The sequence below is a fragment of the Dermacentor silvarum genome, chromosome 2 (assembly GCF_013339745.2).
Source record: "Dermacentor silvarum isolate Dsil-2018 chromosome 2, BIME_Dsil_1.4, whole genome shotgun sequence".
NCBI lineage: Eukaryota > Metazoa > Arthropoda > Arachnida > Ixodida > Ixodidae > Dermacentor > Dermacentor silvarum.
Window position 1 is genome coordinate 212,870,768 of NC_051155.1, and position 14,186 is coordinate 212,884,953.

General features: G+C 44.0%; 1 protein-coding gene across 1 annotated transcript; it reads right to left on the reverse strand.

The window, feature by feature from the left end:
- Window positions 1–552: 552 nt before the first annotated feature.
- Window positions 553–10,891, reverse strand: LOC119441216 (gonadotropin-releasing hormone receptor). Its single transcript, XM_037705865.2, has 2 exons — window positions 9,939–10,891; window positions 553–1,322 (listed from the first exon to the last, which is right to left on the reverse strand). Exons 1-2 carry the CDS (start codon window positions 10,731–10,733, stop codon window positions 942–944), a joined length of 1,176 nt encoding a protein of 391 aa, XP_037561793.1. The 5' UTR covers window positions 10,734–10,891; the 3' UTR covers window positions 553–941.
- Window positions 10,892–14,186: the final 3,295 nt, after the last annotated feature.

Here is a 14,186-nt window from a genome sequence, read left to right on the forward strand (position 1 = left end):
TTTTATAAAACATAGCACAAAGCCCGCGCAATATTTCCACCACAACTCTTCCAGGCAGACATCATGTTTCTCCTCGTGACTAAATTTTTGACACATGGATGTAAATATGAAGTAAGGAAGGCAGTAATGACTGTTGTGTCTGTTGCCAAGCTGAATGCACTGTCTTTTCACTCTGTCAGCAAGTATTCAGCAAGTTTCTGTTGCTGCTGCTACAGCTTTATGCATCGCAACGTTCACTTCAACTTTATTCAACTTCACTTCAAATTTATTCAACTTTATTCTGTGTGATCGCTGGCACACCACATGTAACCTTTGTTGTGTATGTTCAAATTCTAGTTGGTTTCAACGCGCGAGAAGCTTCTTTCTGTGGTCGAACAACACGGAGTATTACAGTAGTGTGTTATAAGCAGCACGATTCCCCCCGACCCGGCTCAGAACATAAGCAACCATGGTCGACCTTTATAACGAAGCAAGACATGAGGCTTCGCGGGCGTTTGTGAACATGAGCAGGTATTTTCTTTTATGCGAAGAGTACTACTGCACATCCTGTATTCACACACAATGCACAATACGTACTGGATAGTCATAGATGACATCTGCGAAGAGCAGGTATTTTCTTTGATGCGAAGAGTACTACTGTCCATTCTGTATTCACACACAATGCACAATACGTACTGGATAGTCATAGATGACATCTGCGAAGAGCAGGTATTTTCTTTGATGCGAAGAGTACTACTGTCCATTCTGTATTCACACACAATGCACAATACGTACTGGATAGTCATAGATGACATCTGCGAAGAGCAGAGGTGAGAAAGGTCCAGGATGACCCTGTATTTTTTTTCTGAGAACAATGAAAAAAATCTTTTCTCTTGTAGACGCTGGCTCGATCCCAAGCACCATTTTCTTCGCACAGTATTAGACAAGAAACAGAATGAGAGCTAAGTCCTCTCGGATGCGAGTTCGCAGTTGGCTGTGGTCATCGTCCGCGAATGGCGACCGGAGTAGGTCACTGTCAGCGTCGCCATCTTGTGGCTGCTCTTACTTCTGGCGCGAGCAAACCAGCGACGGAAGCAGGGTAGACCTTTCAGCTGCGATGCGACTGTGCTGCGACTTCTTCTGCCGCGGGCCTTTTGGAAGTACAAAAAGATGTACGGATTTATGGCGCTGTTCGAGGCCGATATAACACCAGACAGAGCCACTACGTTGGCGTTGAGGACACCTGGATTGCCGAACGCCAAGATCACCTCTTGCACCATGTAGGGCACGTTGGTCACAAGAAAAGCACCGAATACCACGACCGTCATCTTCAGCGTTTTGACCTGCACGGTAGGAAGAATAGGGCATGAGTATTAACTCTAAGAACAGGATCTTGGTAACGCAAATTCAGTAAATTGTAAATGTCTGCATCAGTGTAAGAGCAAAGCTGTTCTGTAGTAAATATGAAACAAATCAGACTTTAAAAGATTCATGCACATGCGTTGTACACTCATTCTAATATGACCCATAAAAGCATGCCGATCTTCCATTATGACATTTCTTGAAATATATGTTGGTTAGGAGATGTTCGCACCTTTAAATGCCGCCGCGGCGACTCATTTTTACATAAAAATGAGAATTATGAAAGTCACCGGTTAGAAACGATAGCAACAAACATTCTCAAACGCAAAATGCACAAGTCAAGCACACATTATCTTAAAGTCAAGCGACGTAAAGAAGTAAAATCTATTCAGTCTTAAAGTCTAGTCACTTAACTACCTTAATGTCCGGGCACCGATTAAAACACAGAATAGGTTCACAGGAACCCCTGATGAAATGAGGCACAGAATATAAAACCGTTGGTCCTAATTAAGGACAAATGGTGAGTTTATAATAGATGATAAATACTTTACTCCATATTAACCTATCATATTGCTCTATTCCAGAAATCTCCGGAATATTTTTAACACTCGCCTATATATATATATATATATATATATATATATATATATATATATATATATATATATATATACTTCAAGGGCAACAGTACGATATGCGTTGGTATTGCGCGGTATCTTACTGATGTTTCGCCGGTGGGTCAGCCTTTGTGAAAGGGTGCACCTAAAATACATCTCAATATACAGAATTCTGATCTAACCGTGTCGTTCTGCAACCCCCGGGCTGACATCTGTCGTAATACATGCCGCAATTGGCCTTGTGTTAAAGAAATTCCTGATGTTGCCTTGTTCATCTGCCCTTTTCCTGCTGCTTTATTGACCGCAACATCACCAGGGCTATTGCAGTGACCAGGTATCTACGAAAACATTATTTTACGATTCTTTTCACTTGCGTCCATGAGCTCCTTCAGAGTTTCGTAAACTAAAGCCGTGTTCTGAGAATTGTTGTTGTCACTATGAAGTGATGATAAAGCTGCCAGAGAATCCCATAGGATGACAACCTTTATCCCTTTTGTACTGAATCTATGAGATTTTATGTGGACAGGTGTCAAGCGCAGCTTTAAAAAAAAAAAGTGTATGAGTTTAGAGGAAACCAAGGAAGTACCAGCCATTCAGCTACTCCCGAGAGCTCAAATCCCGTATCGTTTAGTTCCACTGACTAAACTGTGAAAGCTCACACTGTGATTCCCAACAACTTGTCGACGCAGTATAATAAGAAAACACTATCATCGCTAAAATAGAGTAATCCGCCTTCTTTTTCCATGTTGATTTTTTTCTAAGCCATAACCTATGTATAGCTTCTTTATAACCCCACTATTATTTGACGTCATCTAACGGTAGCGATTTACCGCACGTAGTGCCGTTTAACTTTTTCGTTCCTATATGCATAGGTAATGTGAGTGCTACTGAGGCTGCTGTTTAGTGGCCCGCAATAAAATAAGTACTTATAGATGTTGTAGGAGCCACAGCTTTGCAAATTAACCCTAAATAGCCTAAATAAAATTTCTAATCTGTTCACTTTTTGTGCGAAACAATGACATTTGTTCTCTTTGGCAGCTACACCGCCTGGTGATTGCACTGACGGTGAACTCACACCACTGGCAGAGGCAACTTAATTATTGCAGAAGCCAACGAAAAGCGCGTATTTCAGGACCTAAATAAAGTTTTTCCAGTCCAGTCCAACGAATTAATTCCCGTAACGTTAATTAAAATGTAAAGAAAATGGGGTGTTGAGAAAGCAGCTAGCTGCAAGGGGGCACGTGAAACATCTTGTGCACACTGATGGTGTATGGGCACTATAGTAGAGAAATGACGTAACCAAATACACAAGTGACATTAAATTACTCACGCATTGCAGAACTTAGTTGCTTAACTTATGATTAAGCTAGTGGGAGTCATCCGGTCTATTCTTGCAATTGTGCTCGATCCCTATTCTAAGTGGACCCGTTGAAATTAAAGGTGGTGGGTCCGAATCGGTGACGCTTGGAAAATTGTGGAAGAAATTACACACTTCTAAGCTTTACAACTCCTGATTAGCACCGATTTGAGCTCGATAGATTATACCCAATATGGCAGAATGAGGTCTCTCAAATGCGACAACTCCAGCTCGGATCGACAAATGTACTGCCTAGCTGCGCGTCTGTGAACGGCGCGGGCGAGGTTCAATTTAGCCCCGATCGCGTCATCGGTGGTGTGACAATGGCGATATCTGTGCACGTGGCAGATGAATGATCGAGTAACGGCTTCTTTCCGCTACAGAACGATACCAAAGTAAGACGCATGGCATCTATTCACGCATTAAGAAGCTTACATGCTTAACTTATGATAGAGCAAGTGTGGATGCTACTGTCTATAAACTTGCGACCGTGCTAGCTCCATATTCGTAGTGGGCCCACCGTCGTCAAAGGTGTCGGGCGCCAATTGCAATCCCTCTGTCTTGCTATTCCTCTTTCTTCACGCCATTTCTAGACCCTACGTGTCGAACGCGGAAGTGCCAAACAAGCGCAAAATTTCTGCATAAACCCGTACACCTGCAGGTCCTATAACTACTGACCGAGTTTAATTTTGATGGACTATACCTACCATTGCAGAGCCATCTCTCCTAAGCGCGACCACTCCCTCTTTGAGCGATGAATGTACTTCCGAGCTTTGCCTCTGAACTCCGAGCGAGAGGTTTTATTTGGCTCTGATCGCGTCATGCGTTGTGTGACAACAGCGCCATCTGTGCTAGTGACACATGCGTGATCGATTAATGGCTTTTTTTTTCTTCCTCTCTCTGTACAACAATACCAAACTAACGCGCGTGTGTAGCACGGTTGCAAAGATATAAGCGATAATATTGTAGCATGTTTTCGTTACAAGCGGTTTTAGCAAGCGACCTTCTGTGCAGACCGAACTGAGGCGTCCAGCAGTGGCTTGTCATTACGACGCAAAGGTCTGGTCAAAGTTGATAAAAATATGGCGATCAAAGTGAGGGCTGGTTTACACATTGCAGGTAATAATGTTTTGACATGTCTTCAGAACTAACAAAAACATGTGAGCATGAAAGTAAGTACATCGTGGTTTGGCAAAGTGTTAGGTGCATGTATAATGACGATGGATGAGATGCGCACCTTATCAGCCAGGGAATGAGCATACAATCTTGTCGTACATGGTCAGTTATTATTGCTGTTAAAGTTATTGTGTCATGTCAAGTTATAAAGAAAATGTTAATATTTTAAGAGAAAGCACGACACTAAAGAAGGCATTTTCAACAGAAGCCACACTATAGAATAAGAGCAGATATTTCCTGACATGTTTCTGTAAGTCGTGCTTCCGCCAACGATTGGGTATTACCATCAAAAGAAGCCATCTTTCATTCCACCTCTATGAGCCGTCTGTGCAGTCATCTCCTTATTACCTCGCTATCTGCATAAAGAAAGAGTCCCCCATTTTCTTGAATTTATCGAATGGGACAGACAGTGACCTAAGACCACCAGCAAAACAAGAATATTCAACTAAAGAATTCAGCATCGAATTACCTAGCTACAACCCCTCCATCTGTACTGTAAGATGGGAAATAAAATGAAGAAAAAATTCAGGGTGCGAAGTTGGCTGAGCACAGGACGCTATATACTATCTCATAAGCTTAAATAGTGCTTCTGTATTTACTTTTGCTGCCGTATTTTTTCGTCGTCGTTGTCGTTCATCGTTGTTGCTGTTGTTGTTGTTGCCATGGAGACGGAAACTTCTGTGGGGCCTGAAAGGAGATTCTTCAAGGAGGATGTCTCGGTAAGTATGATAGATTGCAACGGCGAGTACTTGATACCCGAGTACGGATCGTGAAAGGCGCGGACCGTCATCATCAAAGCGACGATGAAAACTATTCGGTCAACATAAATTTCTCGTTACAACTCGATTTATACACGAAATAGTAGGCGCACTGACGAGCAATCGTTATTTAATACGACTGTCAGACTGGAAACGCCCTGCTTACTCTGCAAACATGGTAAGTAACAGTGTGAAACCAGGATTTTATGTTACCAAGTGGCATTCATAGATTGAAACTGAGCAGTGGCAAATCACTTCTAGCCCATGTGAACACTTAGCTCCTTGAGTAGCTTCTCATATTTCAGATCGCAAGATTTTTTTCAAGCCTACTGTGCGCCGAAACTGATTTTGATTGTTTTTTTTTTTTTTTTTTTTTTGTAGCGCCGAATGACTTCAGCATAGGAAATACGGCAGTACAAACGATAAAGAGACGGGCGGATAGAGAAATCTCGAAGAATACGAGAAAGGCCATTGGACTGATCGAAACGTTGGTTAGGTGTGGCTCCTGGCAAAGCTGGCAGAGTGTTCTGCAAGTTGACAAATCATGATCTGAAGCGATTTTTAAGGGGTACTTTCACTTGCCTATTGGGTCGCATGGGAGTGCGAGGAAGTTGTCAAATTTTGCGAAATTGAAGCTAACGCGCTCCAATCGTACACTGTGAACATCTTGGGGTAAAATCGAGCCATAATATTTTTACTATTTTATTGTCTTCGACTTGCCCACTGGACAAATAATAATGCTTTACACTGAGATGTGGCCAAAGTTAAAACAATATCTTTCCTCCAAAGGGCAAGGTATTGACAATTACGAAATCAACGAAAAGGTGGCTTTGCTATCTACCCATCCTTTCTACAAGGTCATAATAATCGGGATCTAAGTATTTCCTCGTGCACCAAATGTTACCTAATTACATGCCTTTGTTAGCCATACTAAACATTTCTCGTGGATACTGAATATTTTATTGTATTACTGCACGTATATATGTGTGACTTGAGTTATTTTTATCTGTGTATCACTGGGATCATGCATGTCAGTTATTTATACTGCCACTTCAAATAAACAAATTAAATTCTGGTGTTCTACGTACAAAAACCACGAGCTGATTAAGAGGCATGCCGTAGTGGTGGACTCCAGATGAATTTTGACCACCTGGGGTTCTTTAATGGGAACCCAATGTACAGTACACGGGTGTTTCTGCATTTCGCCCCGATTGAATTGCGGCCGCCGAGGCCGGGATTCGATCCCGCGACCTCGTGCTCAGCACCGAAACCCCAAAGCCACTCAGCAACCACGGCGGGTCCGCTTCAATGCTGTGCAGTATAAAGGGCTTGAGAGTCAGTGAAGTTCTAAGCTCTGTGGAACTATTTCGAACGGTGTCCCTACTCCCCTGAGTAATGGTCTAGCTTAAAGAAATGAGGCAATACTCTTCTGCGACATAGACGTTCTCCAATATCGCTAATAGAAAAGTTCATTGACGAACACTTGTTCAACAAATTCCCCATTCTCATTTTTCTAAAAGGATGCGTACGTCTCCTTCTGTAACCTATAGCAACAAAGACTAAGCTGCGCTGCCTATTACCGAAGATTGTAAAATTTAATTTAGCCCAAAGAGCTACACTTTGAGAAGTACTATGCTTATGACATTAAAGACTGAGTGTCTTTAACTTTCCGTCCGTGTATACTGTAACACAGCTCGATATATAACCGTACCAGAAGACAGTTTGTGGCGTATCAAAGAGACTTACCAGTAAGCCGCCAGTTATAGTAGAATACTTCACCCCAAATTATCTTATCGGAAATCACCGTGTTTTTCATGCTGTCTATACGCACCGGAATCTGTGAGCATTAATTTGATTCGCGGGTCATCTGTCGCTCCTGCGCACTGCCACGAAATCTCCGGTCTGTCGAAAAGGCCGCCTCTAAATCTCTAGGCTTCCTCTTAATATCTAGCCCACACTTCTTACGTTTATACTTGGCCCTTAATTTCCTTCACGTGATTGCTATTTCCGTTTGACAGCCCACGCTCGCCAAAAAAAGTAATTATACAGGTTTTAGTTTTTGATCACGTAGCTTTTTTGGTGTGCAAGTTCGCCCCCTTTGTTTGGCAGTACGGAGGAAATTTAACGCGGAGGGAAAGATAAATGAAACGAAATGAGCTGACATGTCAGAAGGCACAGTATAAATGCAGATGAAAAGACTGAAGATAAAATATGCACCTATGCAGCCTGACGAGCCCTCAGTCCCTTTGAAATGCACTTTGGCAGCAGCAAAACACAGCAATTATATCAAATACAGCAAGCTAAGCATCAACTATAAAGAGCTTTCAACTTACTGCCCGAACGCTGCTTTCTAAAACATCTCTACAGCACGTACGAGTGCGTTTGCTTTGTGCATGCACTGGTCTTAGCGGAACGAACCGTAAATATCAAGCTAACGTTATCTAAAATTTCACTGGGTGTTAACGACGCCAGTTTTCCGTCGGGATGGTCACGTTCAGCATCGAGCTAACTAGCCTGCAACGTCACTGGCGGCGCTCTTCATTCCACCAGTGTTGTGAGACGCCTGGCAGCTGTCACGGCGCCGTTGAGAAGAAGTCGCCTTGCATACTCCTTCATGTTATTATGTCGCAACCACGTATAATTAGAACATCATATCCGAAGAGTTCAAGCGCAACGCTAAACCTTCGGTAAGAACTGAACTGTTTTGTTATATATGCGCGCGCCTGTGTGTGAGATCACCTCTCATTTTACCACGGACAGCAATTATCATTTCGGAAATGGGATCATCGAGATTTTTTGTTAATACCTTCGTTTTTTTGGTTGTTACATTTTGGTTCAGGCACGGCACGACGTAGCGTGAAAGGGCTACTCGACCATGGTTGCCTGAGAACAAACCAACCTCACCGGTCTTCAAGCCGGCCGTTCTGACGCCTACGTCCTGGCCTGTTTGCAAAAGTGAATAGGCGAAGGGGTCAACTGAGAAAATTAGGCACCACGGCTTGTTATTTAAAACACAGGGTGTTTCATTTTAGCTGTACCTAATTTTTAAAATTTTGGTGCTGAACTTTTTCCCAAATCTTTTTGAGGAAAACGCTGTTTTATGCATTGGAGCACAAAGTTAGCTGGAACGCCCATGCATTTCGTCGGACACTTTGAAATTTAATATCTCGGAAATGGTTCATTCCTGAGAATTTGTTCCAAGTGGATACGCCTTGCGAATTTAGCGGCTATAATTCGTAGATTGAAAGATGTGCCGCAAAATAATGAATTAAAAAGTTAATTAGCGTAATTATGTCAATTATTCAATTAGGCATTTTGATTTCTCGTCGAAGTAATGGCCGCCTCATCGAGTAGTTTAGATCAATGATTATAATTGTGCTATCTGTCACAGGCAATTTTTTAAAATTTGGTGCAGCTAAAGTAGAACACCCTGTATAACAGTTCACAGGGTGTCCTGTAATTCAGACCGGTTTATGTATATTGTTACGTTATGTATATTATGAAAAATAAGTGGCACCGTGGAGACAAACCAGATCACCAAGAAAGATGTCTACCCGCTTCCACGGATCGACGGTGCTCTGGATTGTCTCCACGGTGCCACTTATTTTTCATCAATAAACCTTCGCTCCGGATATTGGCAAATTGCCATGGATGAAATGGACCGTCAGACGACCACATTCATTACACCTGACGGCCTCTATCTGTTTAGGGTAATGCCTTTCGGCTTGTGCAATGCCCCGGCGACCTTTGAATGTACGATGGACATGCACTTGTGTGAATTGAAATGGTCCATCTGCTTGTGCTACTTGAATGACGTCATCGTATTCTCTCCAACTTTTGCGGCCCATCTTGAATGACTTTCATCTGTGCTTTCTGTTTTTCGCGCCGCTGGCCTACAGCTCAACTCGTCCAAGTGCCACTTCGGTCACCGCCAAATAACCATGCTCGGACATCTCGTCGATTCGTCAGGCATTCGCCCCGACCCCTGCTAAAGTTCGTGCAGTGCAGAATTTCCTTGTACCAACCATGGCCTCTTTTTCCTCATTACATACTGTGACAATATTATAAAGATAATATTCTCCATTGCGCGAGCTTTGAAGGAAAAGAAAACACGCAAAGAAATAAAAATTTATTTCAAGGTTTGAGAAGTATCCCAGTTCAATTAAATTTCATTTTTGCTTCTTCAGACAGATATACCGCGAGTATCAGTGGGAATTTTGAACTGTGATTTTCTATAACAGCAATTTCGAACCAGGTGAAAATGGTGATGGTGTTTCAGCACGCAGCAGTGATACACATCCGAATTTGAAGAGACTAGATTCGACTAAGCGACTTGTGGTTTGTCTGATGCAGTAATACTGTGATAGAAGCCTTTGTGAATGCACCTTAAGGCATGTTTATATCATTCGTAACGAGAGCTGGTATACGAAAGTTATTAAATGTATGCGGCCCCGGATGTGCTCAAGCCCTTTTATTATTTTCGCACAGATGACGCTCTCATCTTAAAAGTCCAGTCTTTCTTTTGACGACTACTGCATGCCACTTGATTAGCACACTGGTGCGCTCCAGGTCCGCCGTTTGCCCAAGTGGTGCTTCAACTAGCAGAGCCATATTAGTTATAAATTGGCACCCCAAGTTTAGGGGTACCCTCAGCTATCAAATGAATTGTTCTTTAGTGGTGGTACGTACCTTGGCAAGTGGAATCGATGAGGCCGTTTGCTGGCCCACATTGCCGCTCCTGGAGCTGTGCTTCCAGATGGTCCACAAGATGCCCGTATAGAATGTCACCAAAAGTGCGAGCGGAACCACAAACACCATGAAGAACACGAATCCCATGTACACCTGACGATGGTAGATCGGCGTGCCGCGGTCATAGAAGATGGACGCGCAGAAGCACTTTCCGGGAGCCACCTTGACGGCGTGGAACACGTACACATTCGGCAGGGACGGCAAACACGACGCGAGCCAGGTGAAAGCTGCCAATCTCCAGGGGTCCGGGTTTGGGGCCAACGGTGTGACTATAGCAATGTGTCTGTCCAGCGCGATAACCACCAGCATGTACGTGGACGATACGAGTGCGAAAGTCTGCAGGAACTTGAAGAGGCGACAGAAAGCGTCGCCCGCAATCCACACTCGGCCCATCACCTCCCACACCACTTGTGACGTCATGGTGATGCAAGCCACCAGGAGGTCCGCGATGGCCAGGTTCAGGAAGAGCACGCGAGCTTTGGACATTCGTCGGCGGCGCCTCTTAACAACGAGCTTCCAGCAGACGATGGTATTACCGATGACGGAGGCGATGATCATTACGATGATGATGGCAATGCGGGCTCGCTTGTGATAGCGAGGGCCCAGGAGGTCCTCAGCACTTGAGTAGACGACATCAGTGGTGGCGTTTGCGCTGATAAGGAGTGTGACAGTGCCGTTTTGGAAATCATCTTCCATTCGATTTGTTAGACCGTGGGACGCCGTCATTTTATGCATAGCTGCTGGAATTGAATGATGCACATTGAACTTCTCGTCATCCAGGTATTACATTTGATGGTCACAAATGTATAAAATCATTCAATCTTCTGTAGTATGAAAAGTGTTTTCTATGCCTCGTTCTTCGTTCTCAGGCCTTTGTGGCGGGGGAAATATAAATGTTGCCATAATTTCCGGGTGCTACGTGAATCAGCTCTGAAATATAAATACAGAAAAGCAGGAAATAAGTATGTACTTGTGTATCTCAGTTTAAAAAATTAATCGCAAATTTTCTCCCATTGCTTAAGAACAGCTTGCTGTTAAGTCGATGTCGCGTCACTGAACGCCGGCTGAAACATCATGCGTTTTTTTTTTACATTGTGGCGTTAAGAAAAATGGCGGTCAATTAAAGGAATAAACATTTCTGCAGTATTTCAGACTAGCAGCTATAATGTGCTTCCCTTAATTAAAGAAGCGTTGTTGAAGCTGCTATTAAACTCAATAAATAATGTGATCATTGGGAAGATGTTCTTAGAAGGGGCTTTCTTGGATTTATTTACTCGCATGCTTTCTCTATTATTAGCTCCTAGAGAGTATTACGTATATGGACGTGCTATCACACAGAGAAAGCCAATGCAGGAACAAAAAAAAAAAAAAAAACTAACTTGATCTGCGGCCATTGCTTGAAAATGAGTGTAGGCACCAAGTTCAAGGCTGAGATTATCTATATTATGGGTAATTAAGTTTAAAGCTGAGTTCGCAAAACCAACTCAATGTCATTTATCTTTTATACGGTCTTGCCATTCCCAAAGAAGAGAGCATACGAGTTTTAGGCTTGCATATCGCAGCCAACGGGCACAAAGGCGAAACCATTCCCAAGTTGGAAAACGCGGTAGATCAGACTATCAGGCTGCTAAAACGCATTAAAAACAGACACAGCGGTATGAAAGAAGGCAACACAATTAGGCTCGTGCAAGCCTTCGTCCTCAGTAGAATCACGTACGTTGCCTCTTCCTTGAAGTGGCAGGTCGTCGAGAAAGAGAAATTAGAACGCTTAATCATGAAAGTGTATAAGCAAGCCTTAGGGTTACCAAGGAACACGAGCACGGGGAAATTGTTAGAACTAGGGTTGCACAACACGCTCGACGAATTAATAGAAGAAGCGCACGACATAGCTCAATACGAAAGACTTTCAAGGACGAAAACGGGTAGGTGCATCCTCGAAAAACTAGGCATAATTTATCACACGCAGCACAGAGATAAGGCAGACGTTCCCGCGACGGTGAGAGACAGAATAGTAGTTCCGCCGCTAACCAAAAACATGCACCCGGAACATCTCGCCGGTAGAGGAAACAAGAGGGCGCAGGAGCTGCAGAGGAAATTCGGCAACTGCAAAAAAAAGCGGTCTTAGTGGACGCAGCCCGAAACGCGCACAGGCGCGGCTACGTGGCCGCGGCAGTCGATCGCGAAGGCAAATAAAAGATGAGCGTTACGGTACAAACCCCACACGCCGATACAGCAGAGGAGATGGCCATCACCCTCGCGGTGGCCACCACCGAAGCCGAAATAGTCATCAGCGACTCACAAACGGCGATACGTAACTATGCTAACTGCCGGGTCTCCCGAGAGGCACTGCGAATACTAAGGAATAACGAGGGCAGAATCCTAAACAAAAACGACGCCTTCATCATATGGACGGCCGCACACACACGCACCCCACTGGCCGGCAACGAGGCGGCACACGCAGCGGCTTGAGAGCTCACGAACCGAGCCGTTGCGGAGGCCGCGAAGCCTTGGCCGATGCCACATGCGTGGCGGAGTGGAGTGGGGGGAACGTGTGACTACCTATAATGAAATAACGCACGCAGCACTACAAGCTTGGTAGACGAAAATACCCACCCTCATACAACAAATTAGGTAAGAAGCAGGCAGTTGCGTGGAGACAACTGCAAACACACACGTACCCAAATCCAGTCATCTGTCGTCTGTGTTACCCAGATCTTCATTCGAAGGATAAATGTCGGGCGTGCGGTGCCGCGGCAACTCTGGGACACATGCTATGAGAATGCTCGAGTTTAGACGACGAAAGACACAGAAACCACGAGGAGGCAGTCTCGAACCACAGGGCGCGTTGGGAGGCGGCTCTGCTTAGCTCTGCATTAGAAGACCAACTCTGGGCCGTCCGTCCAGCGAGCCGAGGAAGCCGCCCGAGCCCAAGAGCTCGCGGCTGAATACTAGGCCGGGGCTGAGGCCCGCCCCAAATCAACTTCGCAGGACTCTCCATAAAGTTGTTCAATCAATAAATCTTGTGAGAGCCCCTACATTTTCAATAGGGATACAGGTATTTTGTTTTGGTTCCATGTCCGCCACCACATTTTAATGACAACGAGGTGTCATATCGGGCATTGTACATTCGGCGTCGCGAGAATTTCAATCAGTGTCTTGTGTGCACAAGGTAGTTCGTAGAATATCCCCAAAGGTCATCAGTAGTGACATCACCGCAGCATGGTCTGTGTAACTTAATCAGGATGAACCATTCGGCTCGATCGTTGGTCTGGCATATACCTCTTAACCTCAGTGATTAACGCTTTACTGCTGTGCAAAGTGCGAACTTCTCTCTTCCTTCTCCTCTTTCAATCCCCTTTGCCCCTTCTCCAGTGCAGGGTAGTCTACCGGGCTCAGCTTGATCAACCTGACTACCTTTCCCCTGTGACTTCTCTCCCTGTCTCTCTTGATAATTAGTCCTAAAATATGCCTTATAGAGTTTTGACCGCAAAGTGAGAGCGAGTCTGATAGTACATCCGTGAAGTCAATGAGGCTTAACAGATGTACTATTAACGCACTATTATGTGCGTTAATAACGAATGTAGAGTACGAACTATAACATTTCTTTTATCAATTATTTAGGGTGATTCTGCAGTTAAGTTGGAGGATTTTGGTGTTGTATGCATAGACGGTGTTTTGTTTGACAGTAGTGCTTTTCTTTCGAGGCACGTTTGGTAAGTTGCATTAATTATTATTCGTTTTTCTGAGGATACTTTGGAACAACTTTGAGTTTTAGGAACGTTCTGTTAGGCAGAGGGCAGTGTTGGTCTCTTCTGATCATGGTAGAGGCAGATAAATTTTCGAGCTAATTTGATGTTTGCTTTCAAGAAAACGTGACAGCTGAACGCTCGAGAAAGGATAGCGTCAGTGTTTTTTTTTCGCAGAGATATGTAGATAGTTCGCGTGAACTTCGGTTAAACTAAGACTTTCTTTTCGGATTTCGCGAGTTCTGAAAATAACGCTGTATGAGGTTAGATACTGGTTATTCTACAGTCTACTTCAGCCGATTTTATAAATCGCCGGATGGTTGTTCCCGCACACACGTAGAGAGTACCGCGCCTTAGAAACGGGCTGCGTGGATCAGTTTTAGCAATGGTATACTCTGCAGATTTCTTTTCTCTTCAACGTATTATATATATATATATATAT

Bases quoted from the DNA above. Each gene is read 5' to 3' on its own strand.
- LOC119441216 (XM_037705865.2), bottom strand. From the start codon at position 10,733: ATGCATAAAATGACGGCGTCCCACGGTCTAACAAATCGAATGGAAGAT. The intron at 1,323-9,938 runs GTACGTACCACC...CCTACCGTGCAG, and splicing joins CATCGATTCCACTTGCCAAG to GTCAAAACGCTGAAGATGAC.